Below are 17,885 nucleotides of genomic sequence, written 5' to 3'. Positions count from 1 at the left end.
ACTTAAACTGTCAGGAGAGGTTCCAGTTCCAGCATCGGTTTTCATCCATTTCGAGAAACTGTCCAAGACGAAAGAGTTTTCGTTTGACACTGACTGATCAATGTTGTCCTAATCTGATCATAATCATGCAAATTACCCCCAGTTTATGTGTGTGAATGTTAGGTGAAGCACTAAGGTATAGAGAAAAGTTGTGTATGAATGGGTTGCTGTAAAAAAAAAAAAAAAAAACACTTTCTGTACAAAGAAATTAACTCAACTTCTGATGATGATGCTCCATGATAATCATGTGAGCTGGTTCTGCAATAACACCTCACTGGTGAACAGTGTTGGGAAGGTTACTTTTAAAATGTATTCCGTTACAGAATACAGAATACATGCCCCAAAAAGTATTCTGTAACGTATTCCGTTACGTTACTCAATGAGAGTAACGTATTCTGAATACTTTGGATTACTTAATATATTATCGTGCTTTTTACAACAACGTGAATGTACTATTGCTGTGTGATTTATTACTATTACTGAAGGTCCGCGACTCCGAACTGTAGTAAAGGGACCTCTGACTAATACGGCGGGGTCCCTGTCGGCTCATAGCCGAAAAATAGCTTTACTTTGTTGTGTGGGTCAATTTTTCTTGCGAGAGACAGAGAGAGGCGTTGAAAGACTGCTCCAACGGAACTTATTGTTTTCGGAGGAAAACACGAACACGGTGTACAGTCGAGTCTTAATAGCTTACTTACAACTGGGCTCGTCAGACACTCTTCTTGGCTGCAGTGGTTATTATTATATTTACATGCTTCCAGCTCCCGTTTTTCCTCGACGGCAACTCGTACCTTTCCACTCGCCTTTTTCTCCCTCCTCGCGCTCACAGACACATAACGTGTATGGCAGTGCATTCTCCCTGCAACACGGACTACACTGCCCATGATGCTACATTCTTTAGAGCTATGCTTGTAGCATTCTGCCTGTTAGCTTAGCACAACAACGAAAAGGCGCTCTCTCACCCAGGAAACACACAGTCGCAGAGAGAGAGAGAGCGTCGCCCTGTAACCATGGCAACCGTAACGCTGCCGCCTGGAACAACAGAACGTAGCTGTCAAACAAAACCCAAACAGTCCTGACCCGCGACAAAATGAAACAGGAAAGTACCGCAGTGTAATCCATTTATTTCAACAAAGTAACTGTATTCTGAATACCACCTTTTTAAACGGTAACTGTAACGGAATACAGTTACTCATATTTTGTATTCTAAATACGTAACGGCGGTACATGTATTCCGTTACTCCCCAACACTGCTGGTGAAAAACCTGTATCTCTCTGGTGATTAGGCACTAACACCACAAGTTCTAAATCAGTATAGCTAGATTTTGGAAAATTTGGTTGACTTGCTGAGATGATAACCCCTGTTGTCTGACTGTATACCATAATTTTTTTTGGATTAGAGAAGTAAAATATCAAAAGAATATTCCAGGTATGTTAAAGCTGCCTGTCAATTAATGGTGCATCTGACTTTACACTGTATTAGGTGCAGTTGTAATTCTGTTCTGTCTTGACGTTGGATCTTATTTGGCCGTGGTCTTTTTAAAAATATATGTTTTGTTTTCCATGGGTTTCTTTAAAATTTTGTTGTGGTGAAATTATTCGCAGATACTTTTTACATTGTCGATTCGTTCCAATTATGGTCTCTTTGAAATAACTCGTGTGTAACCTTTTTGTTCATTTGCTTCATTAATGTTGGATGACGAGTCTGTGCTGGAGGGTGAAACTACTTGTTGCAGCTAACCCAGTTTTCATCCACGCACCCACTTTCAAGAGAACCTTTTGTTGTGAGTATTATAAATGACGAGAGAAAAAAGTTGTAAAAGAGAGATCCAGAGAGTAGTTTTTGTAAATGGACTGAGCTTTTTGGGAACCAGCCCCAGTATCTCATGACCTAATTGCGTCTGCAAAAATAGTTACGCTGTGTGTTATGCTCTCCATTACTAACATGTGTTTCTACAGTCTAGCCCACCTGTCAGAATCTAAATCTCAGGTACTGTTATTCGACATTTCTGGGTTACATGGAATGCATAACCATTTTATCACAAGCTTACAAAACTACACAGAGCTCTACTTTAGTACCATAATCACCACTGCAGAGTGCTAGGACACATGTGCAAATGATTTTTATCTCGATTCCCTATTTGGTCAATAACTATATATGAATTTGAGTATGTACTGATAAATTGCTCTTGGCCAATAGTAGAGCTAATGACAAAACGTAAAAGGATTTAAGGTACTTGGTGCCAATGAATCTACTTACTATGTACTCACATTTCTTTTTCACAAAATCTACTATGATCTCCTGATTTGTTACATTTGTGGACCAACAATAAAACAAACAGATACACATTCTCCTGTCTTTATTAAACATGGATTCATTTTATATGTAAATTTCATCCTTTACCGCTATTCATTTGATTATCACCAAACAGATGAGCAAACCAGTGACTCTTGTTTGTGGAATTTGTTGAGAGGAGTTGACTTTAAAAAATTATATTGAAGCTATGCGTCAGTGTATGAGCAATGCACCGCAAGAGCAAGCAAAACAATATATTACCATATTAATATTTTTCAGAGGCTGGATGGTGTGAAACATGAACCATTTCATTGATAACAACTTTCACAGGATCCTAATGCTACAGATGCTTTTCTTTAGATGTGTCTAAAAAAACGGAGGGAATTCAGGAGTGTTGCTTCTTTACTTAGAAATGAGCACACTCAAAAGATCACACCGAGAGAGGTGATAAGCAACAGCAAAACACCTGCAGAAATAACTGTAACCTGCTAAAATATTTGTTTATGTCTCAGGTTTCCAAAGGCCCACGTGCATAGTCCTAGAGATTTCTGAGACACTGTTTGTGTGCAATTTATAAAACACTTTACTAATTTTGCAGATCTTTCAAAGCACTTTACACTACAATTCACATTGTAACTGTTTGTCTCACATTTACACTAACGCCAACATTTTAACCCCAGCTTAAAGCATGGTGGAGGAATCAGCATGGTCAGGGCCTGTACAGTATATTCAAAAACAGTGAAGTTAAGATTGCATCAATAAATTCTACAATGAATGTCAGTGTAGCAGTCCATGCCCTAAAGTTAGGAAAGACTACTTTGGATGTTAAAAGCATTAGAGTCCTGACTTTACCCATTAAACACATCACAATAATAATTTTGTGGCATGACCTTTCAGTCAAGCATCAATGATTATTAGTTTTGTAGAGACGAGTCATCCAAATTTTCTCCTCAATATTGTGCGATTCTCATAAGCAGCTGCTAAGTAGGGCCATATCTCCACACTACCAGATTCCCTTGACCCTTTTTACAACAGCGACCTCCTCTTTAAGCCTTGTGCTGTGTCTGTTGGGACGTACTGTTCAGCAACACTGTTTCCTGAGCTTTTATTAACAGTTTTAGATTTTTCTCTTATCTTTTTCGCACTCTCAATGTACTGGTGTGCACGGCTGCAGTAGCCCAAACATGAGCACATGTGCTGCTACCAGCTGCTCATCCTACACTGTGTGCGTCAAACCAAGCCTGACGTGGCTCTGCTTCTGTTCCAGCCAGATGATTGGTTCAGTGCAGCACTATTCTTGTTCTTTTGTGTTGTCTGTGTAAACCTTGGATGGAATGAGTTCTATCGACTTTATATTTATCGTAACTCATTTCTCTGTTGATGATCTTTTGTATTTTATCGCCCAGCCCTACTACCAAGTAGCTGTTTGAGGTTGCAAGAAAACTACGAGTCTTACTAAAATCAAGAGATTACATTAATACATTGAGTGATTACTCACTTAGTTCAATAAAGATGGGTTCGCCAGCTATTCAGCCTTTCATTAACTAACGGATTACATTACCTGATTATTTCATTTGACTTAAATCACCTCACTTTTGATCCTTGCATATTTGTTCCCATGTGAAGAACAGTAATAAGAAAAAGAATGCTGCACATCTAATGTCATATAATGACAATTATGCTCTTGAAAAGCCTGAACTTGGCCCTGCAGATAATTATTTCTCACGTGTTTGCACAAAAAGACTTTGGCACATTTGTAGAAGGTTGCTGAGCCCTCTGGTGAAATCCTGCTCTAAGGCTGTGATACAAATGGACCGAAGGTCTTTGTCAAGTCCGAAGTGCAGGGTGATTTTTCTCCATCTAATGACTCAGATAAACACTTGTGAACAAGTTCAGATCTCTGGCAGCTCACCTTTGGGTAAACGTGTCACTGTTGTATCGGTTACTTCACACTGTGATTTGCCTTGTGGAGACATGTATAAGTAAACCCTTCTCTTTATTTCTGTGAAATCTTTATTCACACTCCTCTATACCTCCAGTAGTTTGCAGATTAAAGTAATTAAAATTTCCCTTTACTATTTATTAGATGCATTTTTATTTATTTTTGTAGTTGTCTTTGAATACTCTTCTTCTTTTCTCCTTTTAGCTCTTTGTAGAGTGCTGCTCTTAGCCTGCTGTCTTGGTGCTGGTGAGTAAAGGGGAAGTTAGTCACCTTCTCAGCAGATAATTGCTTCCATTCAGTTATTGTTAGAGCAGCTTTGTGATCATATAGGAAGAGAGAAACTCATACTTATAGGTATATTGTTTGGCACTAATGAGGGTCTTTCTGGAGGTAGAGCGTGTTAGAAGAGATGATGAGCACTGTATTCATTTTACCGGTGCACACTTTGTGTGTTTCTGTTGAGATGGCCATTACCACCATGACCAAGCTACAAGTAAGCATTTACTAACAACACAGATTTGAGTTGATATGTGTTACAGTAACAATTAAGGATATTTGTCGGGATGTCTTTCTGTGACTAAAGTGCAAATAAAATCGATGACATAGCAGAAGTGCAGGCTATGATCCTCGTATGTAATTCAAGTGTTACAAATGTTGTGTGTGCTCATGTTTGTGTATTTGTTTGTATGGCGATGGAGTGTCTCTTTAAGTAGGACAGTAGAAATTGATGGCCAACTCAGAAAGCTGACCTACATAGAGGCACAAACAAACTAGTTCCCTCAGCATGCATGCTGAGCCCAGTTGCTCTGCAGAAAATGCAGAGGAAGCAGGCATATTGTCACTGTAAACATTTATTAAAGGCATACCCTAGATCCATCCATCCATTCGCTAGTCACTTATTCTGTTTTTTTTTAGGTATAAATTATGCTGTCACATCCCTAGGGTGGTGTGTCTACTGTGGTATAGGATTATTTTGTTAATTTGATGAAAAGCTAGCATTTATTTCTTCATTTATTTATTTTTTCGTTCCATGACCTGTTTATCAATGTTATGAGTCCTATTTTCTATCTGCAGTTTTCAGGAGTCAAGATTAATGGAGAAATGTAATTGATCAGACCAGAATATAAAAACAATCCAAACAAGTGGTGGCGCAAAGTCATCTGAGCACCATAAAATGATAAAGGCCAAGCGTGAAGAAAACCACAATCATATTGAATAATAATAATGGATTGGATTTATATAGCGCTTTTCAAGGCACCCAAAGCGCTTTACAATACCACTATTCATTCACTCTCGCATTCATACACTGGTGGAGGCAGCTACGGTTGTAGCCACAGCTGCCCTGGGGCAGACTGACAGAAGCGAGGCTGCCATTTCGCGCCATCGGCCCCTCTGGCCAACACCAGTAGGTGGTAGGGTAAAGTGTCTTGCCCAAGGACACAACGACCAGGACAGAGAGCCCAGGGATCGAACCGGCGACCTTCCGGTTACAGATACGCTTCCCAACCCCCTGAGCCACGGTCGCCCGCTCTAATTACACCAATTTATAGTCGCATTGCTTTTATCTAATTGTTTTCTGGCCTCTTGCTTTATTTCATTCTGCTGTTGAAAGCTCCTTCATGACATTTCTCAGCAATCAGTAGATGTCCTTTTAAATGTCGAACAAACTAAGAAGTTCCAGCGTTTTAAAACCTGAGAACTTTTGCTAACAATGTAAAACACCACGTGTGATAATTGTGGCTCAATTTTAAGCTAGTTCTCCCTACCACCTGATGCTCTCTCATACAGCCACCTACACGTACAGTACGGTAATCATCACCTTTACTTTTTTGCTCAGACGGAGGGCTGACACACTGCACACTGTGCAGACCGGGTCCAAAGAGAGATTTGCATTGGTGAAATCTCACAGGGGCTAGTGCATTTACACACCTACACAAAGCATTTCATTGTAATTGACATATTTTCTTTACTTTTTTTCTTATTTTTAATCAGCTGTCAAATGAAACTTCCCACCATATTAAACTTATGCAGTGCACATTAGAAACTGCACATTTTATGGCATTTTTTACATAACAAGGCTATTTATTAAGTAACTAAGTCCATTATTACTCTGTAAAAACAATCAAATAAATAATACATAGAAAAAGTAATAATAAAATGCAAAGTTAGTACTTATTTACAATGTGTATTTCTGTCTGTTGCCCAAGAAAATATTTTCTTAAAATCCTTTTTTCATCACAATGACCAGTACAAATGTGCACACAGTACTATGCAACAAAGATTAAAGCCATGAAAAAATGTACTATGATGAATTCATGTTGCAATCTCACAGCTAAACCAAAAACTTCTTATCAGTCTCATCTTCTGAGTGTTGTCTGAAACAGTGCTCGTGGCTCACTCTATGGTGCACTTCTGGGATTAATTTTACATCGAGCGTCTTCAGTTCCCCACAGACTCATAGGCATCAAAGCAGTCATATTTATTTGTTTTGGATTTTTATCAGCTAGTGTCTTGACTTGTGACTAGGGAATCCGGGTATGCCTAAGGGACCTGTAATAACTCTTGGTGTTTGTCTTTCTGTTTGTCTTTGTGTTTTTGTCTATTAACCAATAAGAAAAACATATTTTATTTACTACAGATAGTTGTCAAATCTTGTTGCTAAAATTGAAGATGTGTTTACTATGGGTGTAAAAAGACAACACTTATAGGTGGAAATCTGCAGGGATATGATGTAAACATGGCCATCTAAGTACATAATGGATTAAATGTTGAGTCTACTTAGACTGTGAGATCCTTTTCAGCAGCAGTGCACTGATCAGTAAACATTCATAGATGTGTGCTTTTTTCCCTCTCTAATGTTTCAGGAGTTTTTAAAAGAAAAATATCTCTTCCTATTCACAATATTTTCTCAAATTTGTTCATTCTCTATTCTCTCTTCTCAGCTATATGTGCGCTGTGCTGTTATAGAGTTCATGGTGTTAACTGTATTAAACAGGGGATTAATGCCCGGGGCTCTGGATCTCTGGTAATAGCAGACGGAAATACTGATCAAAGGACTCTAACTGTGCCGTGGGTGTTCGGACTGCCTCTGTCTGCTTCTCTGCATTACAAGAAGATTGGGCTTGGAGGATACACCATATAAGCAGACAGTGCTGGAGCTTTCTGTAGGTTTACTCTGGGATGGACAGGTGAAGGTCCCATCAAGTATAATTAGGGCTACTAGTTCAGTGGTAAAGTATAGATAATATGAGACAAGATAAAACATACCTTTTCTGTCCTTTAAGCTTGGTGGAGCAGTTTAGTTTTGGGTACAATTATGCGTGTTTGTGTGTGTCTACATGTGTATGCACATAGGTGCTTTTGTCTTCTCTATTTGTGCCTGTATGTTCCATTTGTGCTGCATCCCAGAAGCTATGAACAACACATCCTCCAGGCTTCTTACCCTTGTGGTGACAGGGTCAGCAGTCAGAGCTGCTTAGCAGCATGCTCCTCTCATTACATGCATCAGCAGCAATATTACAGCCCCTACTGTGAAAGCATTGGAAGTGCACGTTTATAAGCTTTAATTGTTTGCTAAGTGGTTAGACATATTGAAACGTGTAAAATGATCAGCCGTAGTTAAAAGTTCAGCTGTCAGCAAGGAAGAGCCCTACACACGTCTTTGTTAAGAACCTTTATGTCTTTTGGTTCATTTGTGCTTAATATTGACCTAGAAAGGTGTAATGAGGTATATACCTTATGATACATATGTGCTATGCATTTTTATGAGTCATCGGGGACATGGGCTATGGCTTCTATACATAGCAGCTGTAAATTAATGTTACCCTTATGTCTTCTCCTTGCATGTTTATGTGCTCACAAATCTTTTACACAATAGGGTAAAGTAAAATTGTAATAGTACCTTCACTACTACTGCAAATGCTACATTTAACATTTATTTATTTTCATTTATTTAAGTTTGGTATTTCCAATTTGTAAGATTTGTGTTTATAGGTGTATTAGTTTCAGCAGTTACAAAGAAGCATTTAAAAGTCAAAGAAGTTAAAGCCAAGAGTTCTCCATGATTTTACAAGTTTTCCCAGGCTTGGTGGGGCTGGTTGGGTTAGGGTGTGTGAAAAGCATCAGAGCAACAGAAGCAGAGAAACCTGCACTGAGTGTGAAATAAAGACTGAGTATGATGAAGTTGGTAAATGGTTGTGAAAGTAGGCGCCCCGCCGGTTCTGTGGAGCGGCGAAACGAGGCCAAGCCCAGTTCTGGCTAATAAGTGTGAGGAAGTGCAGCCAAGAGGCCTCAGCCAGTGGCCGCATAACACCTATTATCAGCCTTACTATAAGACATCCACTTGTTTCCATTTACAGGGTATTGTTTAAGCTGTGGGAAGGTTCTTCGGTGTGACACGTCTCTGCTTGTGTCTGTCAGTGCTGACAGGCTTTAATAGTTTTGTAGGGGTCAGCCTCCTGCTACGTGTGGATAGTTGGAGGAAGAATGGCCAGGATATATGAGGACAATCTGGCTCTGCTGACACCCCACCGAAGGAGGATGGGAGAAAGGAATATTTCTGTTACTGCTATTTTGTGGCCTGTAATTGTCTGTAAGGTCTGTAAAATAGGATAGTAGAGCAAAGAGCTGCAATGCAATGGCAGGGGACAGAGGTTCAGAAAGTACACAGGGGACTGATAAAGGAGGTGTGTGCTGAGCCGACGAGCGAGAAAAATGTGGATGTTTGTTGTGAATTGTGATATTGTGAATGCTACGGTGTGTTCCAGCGGTAGTTTTCACTACAGCCAAATGTCTTTTCCCCCCCTTTTTTCCGTTTAAACAGATCCAGTCATGGGTGGAAGGACCCTGCTGGTAGTATCTGTGGTGGTGGGCTTGGCCCTGACCCCAGTGGATATAATAGTGCAGTGGAAAATGTCCTGTCAGTTGATGGAGGAGCTGCCTGTAGCAGCAGGAAGGAGTGTGGCGACAGGGGCCATGTGTGTTAACCTCTTTCCTTGTCACTTTTTCTGTCTTTCTGCCCACCCCCTCTCTACTTTCATCTCCACCTTTTTCCCTTTTTCTTTCCATCTTTGTTCCCCTAGACTCCACTCCCTCTACCTACAGACCTCCATGACAAATTACTCCTGGCGGTTGATTTGTTGGTTGTCAAAAGTGCTCCTTGTGCCCGCCATGAAGGTGGGGTGAGCAGGAGTAGAAGGTGCTTCTCCCCCACCCCCCCTCCCTGCGTTCCTGCCCGTCGTCATCACCTGTCCCCTGCCTCCCCCACCCTCTCACATACGCTCCCGCTACAACTCAGTTTAGAGACATCTCAGTGGATATTCACATTGTGTCTCTTAAGATCTCATTAGATCTGATGTTGTCCGTATTTAATCAGCTCGCACGTTGGGTTTCCAACCCTCTTTTGACAAGACTGTTTTGATATGTTCTTGCTTGTATCAAAAGAGAAGCTTTAGGAGAATCTTTTGTTATTTACGTAGTAGGAGGAAGTGAAGGAGGAGCAGAAGAGAAAAACGTGAGTGAGAGATAAAGACTTTATGACAGAATTATAGATGTCACTGTTTGTGGTAGGCTGTCTGCTGTAGTAAGTAGCAGAAACAATTCTGCACAAAGAAATCATTATTTTACAGGATGATCTGATGAAGTAATAAGCAATAAGCAGCTTAGGATGCTAATGTACTATAATATACTTCATTTTCAGTCATGTTCCTGCAAAGATGTGAATATTAAGTAGGGCTGAACGATATATCGCATTTGCGATAATATCGCGACATGATCAAGTGCAATTTTCTAACCGCAAAGGCTGCGATTATACTGCGATTATAAGGCTGTCCAAATTACTACCATATCCCAGAATTCATAGCGCGGCCCAGCCAAACTCCAGTTTCCAGCAATGGCGGCCGCTACTAAGTTTTAAAATTACTCATACTAATCTTTCTGGGTCACAAAATAAACTTTTAACATATTTTCAGGCGAGAAAGTAGTTGTGTAAACATCAAATATCTGCTCGGTTTATCAAGATATCCCATATTTGCAAAAGTGCTTCGACGTTTTCAGAGGCGTCTGCTACCCACCAGCTCGACAGCTAGCCGGGAGCTCGAGGGTTACTGATGCGGCCGAGAACGGCACAACTCCCGGCACATCATTTTCAGATCACCGCGGAGTTTCGCTGCTCGGGTTAAACGTAATATATAAGTCACTTAGACAACCTAAAAATGTTATTGTTGGGCTTTTTTCAGTGTTTTGTTTGTTCGTGAGTAAATCGGTTTGGCTGAGATTAAAGTTATTAGATTAGATAAAATAAAACTTTATTAATCCCCCGGGTGGGTTCCTCCTTGGTTTTCACACAGCTGACTAAACGTCAAACAGAAAACTTATTAAACAGAAGTATGAGACAGTCGAGAATTTACACCAGTGTCTGGTTATATTTTAGATAGCAAGAAGCAGACGGCCGAGTTTATTAAACTCCACCGAGACAGCGGTGACGCTAATCAGAACTAGCCTTCTGATTCAGAAGGCTAGACCGTCCAATTTCACGCCTTTAAATTTTAAAGGCGTGTTTGTGTGTGTGTTTATACAATTGCTATTATGTTTGCACTTTATGTGTAATGTTACTGACTGCAAAGATCAGTAAGATGTGTGTATTTTTTATTTATTAGTTTTATTTATTTAATATTATTTTTTAATTGAATGACTGTCTAGTAGTTCACAGATGTCGAAAAACTGAGTGTGGTAAAGCCACTGATTTTTTTTATGTATATTTCTGCAATCTGCACATTGTACTGACTTTCATTTTAATGTTTACACCAGGGTTCCTTGTCAGCACTTTATGCTCAGATGTTTGTAAGCTAAAAATAAACTATTGTGTATGTTCAAATATACTGTTGTGATTGAAGAAGTTAAATAAAAATGTCAGTCATCAATTCATGCATCACCTCATGTCATCATAACAGAGGTCTGTCTTCCAGGAAAGAACAGTTTAAAATTAATGTAATATAGTATTGGCCATACTATATGATGTATTGCTTGTCTTTGTTTAATAATACAGAAGACAAAGACCTTAAAAAATCGCAATATTGGGGCAAAAAATCGCAATTAGATTATTTTCCATAATCGTTCAGCCCTAATATTAAGACACTTAAGCTACTAAATATTTGCAAATCAGCCTGCTTAGGAATGGGTGATATGGATAAAGTACAAGGTAAAATATTATGATCTACCTGAAACTAACCAAATGGGAATTGCTTTTTCCTTTGGTTTAAATACCTGACAAATAAAGGTGTTTAATCACATTGATTCAAAAATCCTGCAAATCCAATACTGCCAGAAAGTGGTGCTGCTCATCGATTTGCAGCATAGCCAGCAAAGGCCCAATACAGCAAGATATATTAAAAGGATAAACTACCTCAGTATAATAAATACAGCAATTCTTTGATGGTTGACAAATCTCTCGTTTGTATACCCCGTGGTGTCGTATGTGTTGTTAGGCGAATATGTGCAGATGTGCGGGAAACTAGGCTCTGAATAGCTTCCCCTCGAGTCCTTGACCTTGAGATTTGTCCTGTGAAGTGGATGATGACTGAGCTGATGCCTGAAGGCATGGATTTGTCTTCATGTTCGTGCGTGTAACAACTGTTGTTTCACATTTGTGTTTAGCTTTCGTCTCACATTAGGTAGACGGTTAACATATACAATAGTAGACGGATGGCGCAGTCTGCGGAGTGTGTCGGCTGGACGGCGTGTTGTTTATAGCAACGGCTGTTTAGGCTCAGTCCGTGGCGATTTTATTTCGTCAGGTTTTTGCTGTTTTAAAAAAAAACTCATCTCCCTGTCAGTCCCTCACACTGTTTTATTCACTAACTGTTTGGCTTTCGAGAAAGTAATAGAATATGTTTTCCTTTCAACCCCAGCTATACAGATGCTAGATTGCTTTGTGTATCACCATCAAAACACAGAAGAGCGCATTGCAATCCACTTGTGTTCAAAAGTCTAAAACCATGTTGTCTCTCTGTCTCTTTTTTTCTTTTTTTTAAAGAGGGGTTAAGCTTTTATCCTATAAATATGGCATGAAAATCCCACTGTCAACGACACATTCATTCTAAGGCCCGTATTAACATAAAAATGAGGGCTTGTTATACAGTGAGATTTCAATAAAAAGAACACAAAATGCATTTAATGAAATTCAGATGCTGGGCCCTAGCTCACTGAATATCATTAAATGAGCTTTGTGCTGTTTTTCCATCTTCTTTTTGTAGAAGAGGTCCTTGAGTGCCCTTAATAATGTGGCAGATTTCATCATATTCCTGATTTAAAGAGGACAATGTCTGTCTTGTTCACTTGTTCTTTTCCATGCCCAAACCAATCTCCACAGATGTGCTTGCATAGTTTCTGGATCTGGCTCATGATAATATTCCATCTTTTATTTTTTTTTATTTTACTTACTGAAGTTTTGTGAAGGTTCTCCACTAACCCGGTCTCTTCTTGTGCCCCCTCCCTCTTCTGTTTCTCTCTACATAGGATTTGGTTTCATAACATTTGACAGTGAAGACATCGTAGAGAAAGTCTGTGAAATTCATTTTCATGAAATCAATAACAAAATGGTAAGTCTGCGCATTATATTTTTTCCAATTCCAGGTGGACGTCGAAGGATTAATATTTGATTTCTTCTTTCCTTAGTATTAATAGCACAGCTGGTGTGGGTGCGTATGTGTGTGTCCATGTTCATATGCACAGGCTAGCACACACACACACACGCACACACACATATAGACACTCTGTGGGTCTCTGGGTCTCAGGGATGTGAAAGCAGTGGTGTGTACTGCCCACAAACCGTGAAATTGTGTGGCTGAGTTCTGCCTGTCAGGCTGAGGGACGGGAGAGTGGAGCCTGTCCCTCTCTTTCTGAATCCCCTACCATGCGCGCACACACACACACACACACACACACACACACACACACACACGCATACACAGGTAGAGATGTCCAGGGATCCAACAGGGAGGCTACTGGCAGAGGCCGAGTTCATTAGTCAGGGATTAACACCTTCCACAGAGTGCCAGTGATGCTTGTTTTATTTACACCAGTAATATGGTCATCCCAGAACTCCTCAGAGTTCAGCAGCAGTTTTCTAAGTCATCGTGTAACTTATGATAATTGGCAGGAAGCGTTTTCAGTGTAGAAAGTGTGACATTAGGTCCTCCTTCACCCAGTTCCACCTTGCAGGCGTCTTAAGAAATCCTGCGCCATTTAAGCACGTTTGCGGACGGCAATTGATTGGAGGAATAGTCGTCTTACTACCGTTCAGCAGTGCTCCTTCTCTTCACTCTCTTTCACAGTTCTTCCCTGGAAATGACTGACTGACCGGGTATGTGACTGACAGGACCAGTGTAGTAGAACCGTGTTCACCAGGGACCACTCTAGGTCACACATGACCCCCAGTATATGTCCCCGCGTGTCTCGGCACTGCATCACAGTCAGCGCTCAGGACCGAAACACAAAAAGCCAGAGTGTGACAGAAATAACTGTGTGTGCATGGAAGGTAGCGTGTCACAATCAAATGCTTCAGAGCCTTTGATTTGTAGACGCAGCACCGTGTGAACACACAAAAATCACGCAACGGTATGAAGTGTAACACCTGACAGTTGTAGATTTTCTAAACCCTTCTCTTAAAATAAAAAATTAAGTTACAAAAATAGTGGATGCAACTTTTTGTTTGTTACTAAATCTGAGCTCTGGAGAATATCCTGGCTGGCATAGTTTGAGCCCCTCTCCACCTTTTTACCTTAATTAAAAATTCTCATGATGTAAGTCAAACTCACAGCCTGTTTGTTAGAACTTGTAATTGGATAATAAATGAATCTTGAATTGTGTTTCCAATTACGAGGCTGAATTTCCTTAACTGAAAAAATTTGTTAATCTTGCATTTTAAAAAAATACACTATTATGTATCAGTATGTTATTAAATTAGTTGCACACAAATTAAGGTTTTTAAATTACGTTTAAAAGAGCACGATGGGACTGTTCAGATTTTAAAAACACAAAACAATCCAATCTTTTATAACTGTCATTACTTAGCAAATAGTTATATGAAGTTCAAAGCAGGTAAATTATTTGCTTGTAAGCTTGCATAAATTAAGAAATTACAAGGACTTTTAAAGAACGACCGCTGCACAGGTCTTATACTTAAAAACAAGGCGTTACCCAATTGTCTTGTATGTGGGAACATGCTGTGCATAGCAGTCGAAAGCAAATACCTGTCAGCGAATATTATTAGAAACATAAAATCTCCTGATACACCTCAGTCTAACAGGCTTTATGTGAGAAAATGAGCACATGGTATATACTTGGTCAGCGATGAGGTGTATGTGCAGTCGGTCCACTGTAGCTAGCCCAGCTGCTCAAAACATCTGCTCAAGTGGATTCAAACTCACAAATAGTGTTACTGTCGTGCCAACTTTCATAGCCCAGGGATTCTCTGGCATTTACATTCCATCGGCAAAAACGCTTTCTGTCCAGAGAAATGGAATCTCACATACAGGAGAATAGTTTTATTAGGATTATTCAAAGCTATACTGTTAATAAGTGCGATGTCAAAAAATAGTAACAATGTTGTCATGAAAAGCATGTGTCCTCTTTCATGCACATTCCAAATCTTTGCCTAAAGGGATGATATAGGAAAAATAAGAATAAGAATCTTCTAATTATACATATAAATAGAAAAGATTGTTATTACTACAGAGAGGAGTTTTTTGAGGAAGCGGATTAGAGAGAGATGGATGAGAAATTATAGGCTGTTTTTGTGTTGCCATTAACATCAAAGCTTTCTCTGATGCAACAGTCACTGTAAGGAAATGACTCGCTGTTACGTCACAGTTAATAACAGTTACTAATGTTGTTATTTATTTAACCTTTGCTGCTGAAGTGCTGTGTAAAGTGTAAGATTTGCGACCACGGGGGATGCATGGGGAGTTTGAGTGGTCAAAAGTGCATGTGACACACTGTTGTGCATTGACATGTTGAACCTAATAGGGCGTGCACAGAAAATGTTTCAAGTGCCACATAACTGCAAAAGCTGTATCCCTAGCCTGGTCACTCCACCTGGGAGTCCTAGAAACCCTAACAGACAAGATGAGATGGGTTTTTTTTCTCACTTGGGGTGGAAAGGACACCGTAAGGTCTGGTTTTCTAAGGCTTTTGTCACCTTTGTAACAGCCCCTGTTGGCAGTACCTACTGCACATTAAGTTCCTTTGGATACAGGAAATAAATCTTCTACAAAGTGCTGACATCTAGGAAGGATGTCAAAAGAGAAAAGAATTTGGAGTGCGTTGAGCATTTTTCTAAGACACAAAATGTTTTTTACCTTAGTTGCTCATAGGAGGAAACTGGTTATCCGGTGTCTGAAGCACCAGCACATAAAATAAAAAATGCCTCCTGTCTTCATCCTTATGAAGTACTATACAGAAATAGACCTCATCCATCCTCCCCATGAGTGTTATCTAAGATGGTTCTTGAATAATTGATGCAGACAGAAATTCCACCCCACTTGGGAGGGATGTGGATGTACAGGGCAGCCCACCTTCTCCTTGCATGTCCTCTCAGGAGCTCTGGCGGTGTACCAGGGTCAGCGTCCACTCAGATGTGAGGGACCGGACCTTTAAGTGACTTGGTCGCTCACCCTGTGTTCATGTGCCACCGAGGCCTCGCTCTCTCAGGAGCGCTTCATCTGTTCACTGTGAGTTCTGCCTCATACATAATTAAAAATAGGGTGCTGCTTAGCAAGAGTCTCATAACCTGTGACACCAGCTGCACTGACTTCTCCATTAGCCTGCTTTAGCAAATGTAGGCTGTGATAAAAGTATCGATCATCCCCTCCAGGGCCACACGTGATTGTGGAAACATGATTTAGCTACCAAGGCACCCACCCTTGTATTAAAACCAGTAAATATTTTCAGAGTAAAAAAAAAAAATCAATACGGGGGAGATTACGTGACAGTTTTCTGGTACTTTTTTTAACACTTTATCACACCTTCCCCATATATGAATGTCTATATCATATTGTGGCGAGACAGCACCTTATTAACAAGTAACGGCTGTGACTTGTGTTTTCTTAGACAGGAGTAACCCCCCCAACAAATCACATACACCACCCTGCTGTTATGCATGCACAGATAATTCATAATAATACCTATCAAGTATTGGCTCTTATGAGTGAGCAGTGTGCCATTAAAATGGAGTCACATTGGTTTCAGTGAAGTGCTTTAATGTAATGTTCTTTAATGTGTTATTTTCAATATTCAGCGAATGAGTAGCAAATGATCACAACAGGAGGGAGAAATTTTCTGTTCGCTGTCAATTTCTCACTGTGTCTTCCTGACATGACCAGCCAATTACTGCGCCGAGGAGAATAAGCTCCGACTCTCCAAGTCGCTAAGGAGAAGACTAATATAAGTAGGCGTTTATACAATAGCTCCTAACGCAGAGATACAGATGTACTCTGCACAGTGTATTGACTCAAGCATAATGTTGAAAGAGAAGTAGTAAAATGTATAATGCAGCCCATATATTTCTGTGGCTACGACGTGTGTTTCACAACAGCACCATATGGTACTTTGCTGTCATTGAAAGCACGGAAAGCATTGTTTTTCTCCAAAATCATCTTGATCTTTGATTCACAGTTTTCTCTTTTTAATGTTCTGCAGGGATAAAATAATTCAAGTTAGTACTTAAAAGATTCGACTCATTTGTAAGCCTTTATACCAGATTTACAATAATGAATGTGTAGTTGCCGCCAGCTGGATAAACTTGCCTGCTCTGGTGCATGCTGTATAATACTGTGCCAGATTTTTATGCACTTTCAATGTTTGGACCCTTATGTAGCACACAGCATAATCTCTGATTGTATTGTACGATACAGATTCAGATTCATAGGTCATATTGACACGGACCACAAAAAGAAAAAAACAGTGTCCTAAAGAATCATCTTCAGTGACGAGATGATTTGCTCATCTCAACATCATTGAGTCAGTCCGGATTTATATGAAAAAACAGAAGCAACTGAGGCCGTCTAAATCAATAGATGAACTGTGGCGAGTTCTCCAAGATTCCAACCTGCCAGGAGTCCTGAACAAATGCTGGTTAGTGTGTGGAGGAGCGTTTATGCTACTCAAAAGCAAAGGGTTGTCACAGCAAATGTTAATATTGATTTAGGGCTTTTCTGTTTGGTGCACTATTAGGTTAATTCAGTGGTGGAATGGAGCATTGTTTCAATTAGCGTTGGTAGTGGAGAAAGCATGACATACTTTAGGAATATTTGAAAATGTGATTGGAATGATTCTATGAATAAAATTACTCCCATTAAGTTAAAAATACAGCAGGAGCCAGGATTCTCCAAATCCACTTTCCGTTTTCTTAACCCTCTCAAGGCAGGCGTTGCAGATTTGCAAGAGTTAAAAGCTAACAACCTGATTACCCCACATACATATTTTATGAGTTTTTTTACTCAGAAGTACCACTGCAGGTATTATTTTATGCATTAGCAACAAAAACTTAATTTGTGCCTGAGAGGGTTAAAGGGGATGAATAAGGTATCAAACCACATCATTACTTGATCG

General features: G+C 39.8%; 1 protein-coding gene across 11 annotated transcripts in view; it reads left to right on the top strand.

Moving 5' to 3' along the window:
* msi2b (musashi RNA-binding protein 2b) overlaps window positions 1–17,885 on the top strand; it is a 288,895-nt gene that overhangs the window by 211,940 nt on the left and 59,070 nt on the right. For all 11 annotated transcript variants that reach the window (XM_085364359.1, XM_085364356.1, XM_085364361.1 and 8 more), the window contains exon 8: window positions 12,792–12,874. In XM_085364359.1, the coding sequence (XP_085220485.1) occupies window positions 12,792–12,874 (83 nt within the window). The remainder of the gene's footprint in view (window positions 1–12,791; window positions 12,875–17,885) is intronic.

This window comes from Diplotaxodon limnothrissa, linkage group LG10, assembly GCF_057381915.1.
Source record: "Diplotaxodon limnothrissa isolate DT_005_m linkage group LG10, D_limnothrissa_male_GT1.1, whole genome shotgun sequence".
NCBI classification, from domain to species: Eukaryota; Metazoa; Chordata; class Actinopteri; order Cichliformes; family Cichlidae; genus Diplotaxodon; species Diplotaxodon limnothrissa.
Note: the sequence above shows the minus strand (reverse complement) of the source record. Positions and strands in the feature narration are given on the sequence as shown.